At 39.0% G+C, this 8,908-nt stretch overlaps 2 protein-coding genes across 2 annotated transcripts; one reads left to right on the top strand and one right to left on the bottom strand.

The window, feature by feature from the left end:
- Window positions 1-2,045: 2,045 nt before the first annotated feature.
- On the top strand, window positions 2,046-6,572 carry LOC141796921 (peroxisomal succinyl-coenzyme A thioesterase-like). Its single transcript, XM_074678258.1, has 10 exons — window positions 2,046-2,253; window positions 2,356-2,455; window positions 2,548-2,738; window positions 2,965-3,134; window positions 3,774-3,893; window positions 3,974-4,056; window positions 4,135-4,228; window positions 6,053-6,133; window positions 6,235-6,376; window positions 6,460-6,572. The coding sequence occupies exons 1-10, from the start codon at window positions 2,058-2,060 to the stop codon at window positions 6,570-6,572; spliced, it is 1,290 nt and encodes a 429-aa protein (XP_074534359.1). The 5' UTR covers window positions 2,046-2,057.
- Window positions 6,573-6,926: 354 nt separating this feature from the next.
- LOC141796634 (E3 ubiquitin-protein ligase TRIM11-like) lies at window positions 6,927-8,586 on the bottom strand. The gene has a single exon (XM_074677862.1). It carries the CDS (start codon window positions 8,583-8,585, stop codon window positions 6,927-6,929), a length of 1,659 nt encoding a protein of 552 aa, XP_074533963.1. The 5' UTR covers window position 8,586.
- Between the last annotated feature and the right edge of the window lie 322 nt (window positions 8,587-8,908).

Below are 8,908 nucleotides of genomic sequence, written 5' to 3'. Positions count from 1 at the left end.
GGAACAGTTTTTGTGGCGACCTCACTTTAAACCCAGCAAGACTGCATCTTTTTTTTTTCTTCTTCTTCTTTTTATATATATATATATATATATATATATATATATATATATATATATATATATATATATATATATATATATATATATATATATATATATATATACAGTTGATGGTCTGTACATGTACACTGTCTGGAACAAAAGGCAAAGGAAAACAGTAACAGTGCTTTGTTAGTGTTTTAACCTGTTAAAAAAAAAAAAAAAAAATTCACATGTAGTAAAAAACCTTTACTCTGTTTATCCTGTGCCCTGTTTAGAAACACACAGGTCACTTAAAATGCATGTCTGTTGTGAACTATACAACTTATACACACAAATATGATGACCCAGGGAAACTACATAATAGTTCTCCATTAGATTTCAGGGAAAATAGAAGTTGTGCTACTCTTATAGACTTCAGTTTAAGGTTTGAGATTTACCCCTTAAATCTTTCTCCCATGCCTCTCTGGTGGGAGGGGCTAAGACACAAGTGGACGACGGGAGGATGAAACTTTGGAGCTTTGGAATTCACCTCAGGAGTTACAGGCGACTCACCTGAAGACAGCAGCTACAAGGTGCGTTCTCTTCCTTTTTACAATTCTTTCTAAACAAACCAGAGTTAATGCCAGTTTCACTGGTAGAATATTGAATTTTGAGTATACTTTACTTAGTATTTTTTACCTAATCTTAATTTAATGGAGACTTATTTACTTTTTTAAATCCCAGCATTTTTCTTAAAACTTCAGTTCCAGGTAATAGATGCAGACTCGGGTAAAAATGTCGTAGACCTGTTGATCCACCCAGCACCACAGTAGATTAATGAATGAACTGCTCCAGGCACACTAACATTAATTGTCAAATGTACAATAACATCTGTTTACTGAGTTTAAAATGGGTCATTGGTTTGATAACAACTTTTATAATTTTGTAATTGAAATTGTTGTATTGTTTGCCTTGAATTGAGTACTGTCCTAAAAAAGAAATATATGACGACGGTTATTTGTAAATTGAAAGCAAGTAATGTTGTTGATTGTAACTGATTTATTAAGAACTGTGAATACATAACATAACAAAGGAAGCGCAGATTGAGATAAGGTTTGATTATGTAAAATGTAATCCATGATGTTAATGACTTTATTAATTGGCAATGATTGACTCAGGTGTGTACGTTTTTTTGTGTACTTTACTACTTAACAACTTTGCATAGAGGAGTAGTATTTGTGTGAGAGGTTAAAACAGTTATTTGGGATTAAAGGAGTCATTGACCTCACATAGCCAAAGATTCTGGAGTGTTACTAGAAGTCTGTAATTTTTCCAGAGTTCCAAGATTTTACCAGAGTTCTAACATTTTTTTTTTCTACCAGAATTCTAGAATATTATGAGATTTATCAACTCTTACTGGAGGTCCACAATATTATCTGAATTCTGACATTTTACCTGATTTTTAGGAGAAATTCTGGAATTTTCTGGAACCAGAATTCTGTAATATTTTTGGAACTTTCACTAGAGGTTGGGAATAATCCCTTAATTCTAAAATGTTGCTGATTCTTTGGATTGTTATAAGAATTTTGGAATGTCACCAGAATGATTGGAAATTCCAAAATGTTTACAGGATTCTAGATTTTACCTGAATTCTAGAATATAAATAAAATTCTGGGGTTTGTGAAGTCATTGTTATTGGTTGGAATTAAAAATGAATCTTAGGACTGATAATGATGACAAAGCAGAGCAGCACCCTGACCTTCCACATACTCTAACTGCATAAAACAGCCAAAGACCTTTAACCTAGTTTCATCAAAACCACAGTGAACAGCCTTCATATCTCATACTAAACACATAAGGAGGGAATCTAATTGGCAGAATAAACCCCTGTACACATATTTTAAAACCACAGGGTCAGTTTTATTGTCCATATTAAAGCTACCATCCATCTTTAGGTTTGAAAACTCTCCTGTCATTCCTCTGCTTGTTTCCAGTCTGACAGATTTGTTTCATTTTTCAGTAGTTATAACTTCAGGATGCAGAAGAATCCATGTTGTGTGCAGCTGTCGGTCCAGCCGTCCAGAGGACTTGTGGATGAGAAGTTCACTGTCATGGTCCAGAAAACTCCACCTGGTTTCCTGCTGACCATCCGTGCGCTTCATCACAGTGATGACGGACACACCTGGGAGGCCTTCGGTCACTACACTGCCAACAACAGCGGGACTGTGAATGGTAGGACAACCTGGACCTTAGACTCACAGACCAAAATGTTGCAGCTTTTGTTAGGATTTATGAAGGATTGTTACAAAATTAAGATTGTTTGTTTCCCCGTAGTTTCAGAGGATCCTAGTCTGGGTGGGACATATTCTGGGGTTGAACAGATGGGTCTCATGTGGAGCCTCAGACCAGTTCCAGGCAGCAAACCATGGCTCAGGTAAGCAAAACGCAATAAAACAGAGCTTAAAACACCTAAAAGTACTGAAACTTATAAAGGCATCTGAGTAAAACTTTCCCTTGGTGCCTCAGGTTGAGAAAGATGAACATCCAGACTCCCATGGAGTTCACCATCTCAGTATTCCAGGGTCACCAGACTGAGGGCTTCACTGATATGAAGCCATTGGCTGCTGTGGCGGTAGAGCGCTGGTACATGGCGCCAGGTGTCCGCAGGGTGCCGATCACAGAGGACGGACTCACTGCAACCCTCTTCCTGCCCTCAGGTAGGATCAGAGAAGAGTGAAGAGGAAGATAAAAAACACGCAGGTCCTGGCCCTTACTTTTGTGTTGCCTCTACACTGCACTACCTTCTTCTGCCTCAGAGTGTCAGTGTTGCATCACTTCTTGTCAAATCAAAACATCCTTGTTTGCACAGACACTGCACACCTGAGTAATCTCAGGACAACAATCATAAATCTGAATGTTTTTGGGGTTTTGTCCCATCCGCAGGGCCCGGTCCTTTCCCTGGACTCATCGACCTGTGGGGAGGAGGAGGACAGTTGGTGGAGTACCGTGCAGCTCTTCTGGCCTCACACGGCATCGCGGCCCTGGCCCTGGACTACCTGACTCCTAAAGTCACAATTGAAACAGGGAAGGCTGTGGAGAACAATTACTTTGAGGTGAGAATTAACCAGACAGATCTGTGTTCATGTGTCAACAAGGAGTGACCCTCAAAGCAATAATAATTCACTCAGAGGATGTTTTGATCCAGATTCTTCGATACTTTTTATTGAATGTGATGTGAAATAAATACAAGTGTGTAATAAAGCCATCACTTAAAGTAGGTTAACAACCTGGCAGCAGGTTGATCAACTGAAGAAAGTTTAAGATTCACCTTTTAAACACGCAGAGCTGCAAATGAACCAGATTTATCAAACCTTATTATTTACTATCATTTGTTAGTATTATTTTCTTTATTTATTTCAGGCAACTTACTAAAAAATAATAATAGTAAAAAAATCAGCTCAACAGTATACATTACCATAATGCTATACAAACAAATAAAGCATTTCATGAGTCTGAAAGTGATTAAAAGCTGGTGTAGTCATTGTATATTTTTACATGCTTAAACAATATGAAGTAAGTTGTTACTCATTTTATTTTAACACAAGCATTGTCTGCATTAAAAAAAATGCATATTTGATAAGAAAGTCATTGTGTTAAAATGTCTGTATGAAATTTGATACTCCAGGTGTATAACTCATCAGTTAACACCTACAGTTTTAACAGTCGGTTTTTCTCATCTTCTCCTGCTGCAGAAGGCCTACAGAGTCCTGTGTGAGCACCCTCAGATCCTCGCCAACAGGATCGCCATGCTGGGTCTTTCTTTTGGCACCTCTATGACCTTCAAAATGGCTGTTTATTCTAAAGTCATGAAGGTGAGAACTGCCTTTATTATCTTCATAATTTAGCTTCACATCTTGGAGCCTTCTTTTGATGATTTTGTGCTTTTTCTCAGCTCTCGTGTGTGGTGTGTGTTAGTGGGAGTCACGTGCAACCAGTTGACGGATCTGTGGGACAAGTTCTCAGCTACCTCACCAAGTACGTTTATCTTGATAATCTTTCAAATGTGTCATCATTTCAACTTTGAGGTAGTGTTGACTTTTTGCATTCCATTAGAAACTCTGAAAAAAGGCGAGTCAATGAGAAAAACCAGGTGATCTTGCGAGATCTGCTGCTGCCCATCCCCACTGACCCAATGCTCAAAGTAGATGTGAGTGCCAGCCATTGGAAATTTCTCTCTCTTATTTCTGATTTTGAAAATTGTTTGGCTACTACAGTTTCTAAGGATTCCTTTACAAAGGCAATTTGTTTAGAACAGAAGTCAGAAATGTTGAGTTAGAAAGAAGGAAAAAAAAGCAGAGCCGTAGGAGATGAGTGATATTTCCAGATCAAGTCACAAATTTGTGAATCTAAATTTATAAGAAAAAAAAACTCACATATTTACAATTTCAACCTAATTTAGGCTTTTTATATCGATTGATCTTGGTTAATTCTAATTTGAAATTTAATGCTAAATGTTTCTCAAATTTGTTTCCTTTGGGACTTTTTCCTACAAATTCTTTACTTTTCTTTTTCAAATTCTTCAAAACCCCACAAATTCTTTAACAGTTTGTTGCTTTTAAATTAAAATAATTTTGAAAGATTTATTTATTCATTTATTTATTTATTCATTTATTTATTTATTTTAATTATTTATTTATTTATTTATTTATTTATTTATTTATTTATTTATTTATTTTTTTTTTTTTTACAAATTTGTGACTTAAATTTCAGATTAAAGGGACTGTGAGGGCTATCTGTTTGAAGAGGATTGCAGTGACACCTTTGGCCAGATTTGCGCACACACTCTTGTGATGACGTGACTCTTAACAAGGCCTGTGTTTAATTTGGAGATGAATGTAGATCAGATCTTCTTTTTAACTCTTCTTTTCTTTGTTCAAGACAACTTTTTACCATATACAAAATTAGGCAAGGTATTCATCAACAGCTATGTAGCGCTGTTGATAGAAATGTGACAACGGGCAAACTTTGTCAGTTTGAACTGTAGTTTAGTAGCCGGCTACATTTAGCACAGCTATGCTCTAAGACATGTCTGTAATGTGTTACGTTAGTAAATCCTGGTTATGTCCTGCCAGTCATCTACCAATCAGAGCTATCGTAACCTTACTCTTCATTTTATTGATAGACTCTCAAGTTTGAACAGACCACTGCAGAATAACTGCTGACTGTGGGTTGGAATTAACATTATCATAAACAGTTTAACCTGTGTTTTAGCCTATAGCTCAGGCTGTATCACTCTCCTGTTCAGCTTTCCTCTCCTCTGCTCCATTTACTGTCTAACAGTTCAGCTCCAGTGTCCACCATCACTATAAAATTAATCACAGAAATTGTTTTCAGCAGAGAAAAACACAGATCTGTCCATTAAACTTAATCAGTTGTGGTGTTGTCAAAGAGACTTGTTGTGCAGCTGGGAATTAGCATTCAGAAATAACCTTTTATGTCACTAATAATCTCATTTCAAATTGTGAATTATGATCAGGCATATATCTAGAAGCAAGAATTTTTCAAGATCACTGTGAAACTCATCTCTTCCCGCATAATCTCACAAATTTCCTGCTAGTTCAGACAACTATAATTTAAAAAAAAAGGAAGAAAAAAAAAAACCTTTTTTTTTTTTTTTTTTGCTTGCAATTTTTTTTACCCCCAGATTTGTGACATCATCAATATAACTCTTTCTCTTGCTTTTTTTATGTTGAATTGTCCCCAATGAGCCACCATAAACAAAGAAAAAATTTGATAATCCTTTATTTTCTCCATGCTGGGAAATTTAAAAAGAGACTTTCCCATATAAAGGCCTGTTTTAAACAAAGGCCTGGTCGTCCTTGTATTTAAGACTTTGACTTCACTTTATTTGTATTTAAACTATTCACTCTTATAAATTCTCAGATGAATAACTCTACGGTTGTGCATGAAGATTCAGAGTTACAGTCAGGGGTCTAAAGCTGAAGTAATACTGTTGTTTTTCTTTGAGCAGGTGGGACGACTCCAGTGTCCTCTGTTGCTGGTTGTGGGTGAGGATGATCAGAACTGGCCTGCACAAGAGTCTGTAATAGATGTGAGTTAAATGTAAAAGTATAAAAATGATCATAAAGGAGGAAATATAACAAAGTGAGGACTTGTTTGATTTAAGAATTAATTTATTGTTGAACTTTTCAGATTAAGGAGATGATGGAAAAAGCGGGGAACAACCATCTGTTGACTGTCCTGTCGTATCCAAACGCTGGTCACCTCATTGAACCGCCGTACACACCGCACTTCCGTGCTGGCATGTTTAGAACGTCAGACACACGCGAGAAGAGTAGGTTCAACCTCAGTCAGGAATGCTACAGAGACGATCAAGACACTTCGAATGATACACAACGGTCTTTGTTTTCGTTGCAGTGGTGGCTCTATGGGGCGGGGAGACAGTGGCACATTCTCGTGCTCAGGAAGACGCCTGGAGGAAGATGTTGGTGTTTCTGAGGGAGAATCTGTACGGTGGGACAAACCCATGAGCAGCTTCATTGTCACACCCTTAACAAAGGAAAAGCATGACAGGCTCAGAGAGTGAAAGTCCCCTGATTGGAAGGACATATTTGAGTGTATCAGTACAAACATTTTATTCTGCCTTAACATATAATCTCTGAGAGAAATGAATCAAACAAAACTGACCACATTGTAAGAATCTAATTCCCTCATGATGTTTTATTTTGATTGAAAGGTTAATTTTTTTTGACAGTACAGTTGACTTGTGTAATTAAGAGCAAAATAAACATCAATCATTTATAATAAAGGTAATAACTATGTACATGTATTCCACAGCAATCAATCAAGGCAGGATCAATGAATGTACATTTTTTCTATCACAATCAACATTTTTTGCACTCAGGATGTTTGACAGTAGAGATGATGAGCGAGGCAGATTCACCACCATCACCACGCTCTGTAGAGAAGTAAGGGTAGAGTTTCTCTGTGAAGGACCAGCCAGTGAAGGAGTGCAAAAGACAGGCAGTATCAACGTCATAAAAGGACACCAGACCCTCCTCGTAATCCACAAACACACCCACCTTCTCAGGTTTGGACATTGGAGTAAGGACCAAAAGAGGGTAATCCAGAGCGCAGTACCAGTTTTCAAATGAACTGCCTATAACACAGAATTTATTCTGAGCGTTGAGTTCTAATGTTTTCTTCCTGTTCATGGATTCTTTGACCACGCCTAAACCCCATCCAGTCTCCCCTTTGATCTGAACCTCATAGTAAAATCTACCCAAAGAGAAACCTTGCTTTGCTAAAACATGAGCACCAGAGCTGAATCTCTCTGGATTATCAGGGAGATTCTTCTTCACATCACCACTCTTGACTTGTTTTCCATCATCTGACAGGATGAGCCAGGCACTGGCTGTATCCGGATCGAGAGTCACATCCACCTCATACTGCTGGACTCTCCTCAGCTCCAGCTCAGAGATCAGTTTCTTCATCTGTTCACTGAGCGTCTCCTCCAGCTGCTTCACAGCTCTCACCACAGTCCCCTCATATGAAGGTGGATGAACTCTAACTCCAGTCCAGTCCTTGGTGGGTGGAGCAGCGTTCAGAGAGGTGAAGTTCTGGAGGAGGTGGAGGTGGTCTTCAGAGTGTGAGAGCTGCTCCACCTCAGAGCTTCTCTTCTCCAGCTCAGAGATTTCCTGTTGCAGCTCTTTGATGAAGCCTTCAGCCTGTTTCTGCGTCTCTCTCTGCTTCTCTTTGAGCGTGTGGATGAGCTCAGCCTCGCTTCTCTCAACACGTTCTTTCAGAGCGCTGAAGACCTGAACACCTTCTGCCATCTCTCTGTCTGCATTCTTATCACTGAGCTCCACTGACTGTTTGATCTCTTCAATCTTCAGTCGTCTCTTCTGGATTATCTGCTGAATGTCAGCCTCTGTCTTCCCCAGCTCGGCCTTCTTTCCTTCATATCCTTCTTTCAGAGGAACAACATCATGAGTCCTGTGGTCTGTCACACTGCACAGCACGCAGACACACATCTGGTCGTTCTTACAGAACAGCTCCAGCAGTTTGTCGTGTTTCTCACACATCCTGCCCTCCAGGTTCTCCACAGGGTCAATCAACTGATGTCTCTTCAGTCCTGACATTTTCAGGTGAGGCTCCAGGTGAGTGTGACAGTAGGAAACCAGACACACCAGGCAGGACTTCAGGGCCTTCAGTTTGGTTCCAGTGCAGACGTCACAGGGAACTTCTCCCGGTTCGGGAATTTGTTGCCCTAGGCTGTTGCTGCTGCTGGCTTCCTGTTGAGCCGACTGTCTGAACTGAGCAGCCATCTCAGAGATGAAAGTGTTGACCCTCAGCTGAGGTCTGCTGAAGAAAATCTCTTTACAGTTAGGACAGTTATACGGCAAATTAACATCCCAGTGGTCAGTGATGCATTTTTTGCAGAAGTTGTGTCCACATGGTGTGCTGACAGGATCAGTGAACACATCCAGACAGATGGAGCAAAGGAACTGATCTTCATTCAGCAGACAGCTGGCAGCAGACATTTTCTTAATCTGAGGAAAGGAAGTTACAAACCATGAATGACAAATCTCGTGTTCTATTAACTCAGAGAATGATTAGATTAGAGTTTGTTGTCAGTTCAGTAGTCCTACATCTGTGAATGCTTCATCAACGCTGAACATCATCATGCACAGGTTCAGGAGCAAAAAATGCTGCTATCAAGACAATGAGTTTTTCAGAATATCTTACACATTTCAGCAACACAATAACAAACCACATTCTGCTGAGGAGAGAACGGGGTAATGTGAGACAAGTTTTTACATTCGCTCCCCTCTTAACGAGCTGAAATGATATATCAGTAAAATTT

Source organism: Halichoeres trimaculatus, unplaced genomic scaffold, assembly GCF_033239565.1.
Source record: "Halichoeres trimaculatus isolate MK-OKI-2021-1 unplaced genomic scaffold, fHalTri1.1 fHalTri1_scaffold_10, whole genome shotgun sequence".
Classification (NCBI taxonomy): Eukaryota; Metazoa; Chordata; class Actinopteri; order Labriformes; family Labridae; genus Halichoeres; species Halichoeres trimaculatus.
The sequence above is the reverse complement of the archived record's forward strand: the minus strand, read 5'-3'. Positions and strand labels throughout refer to the sequence as shown.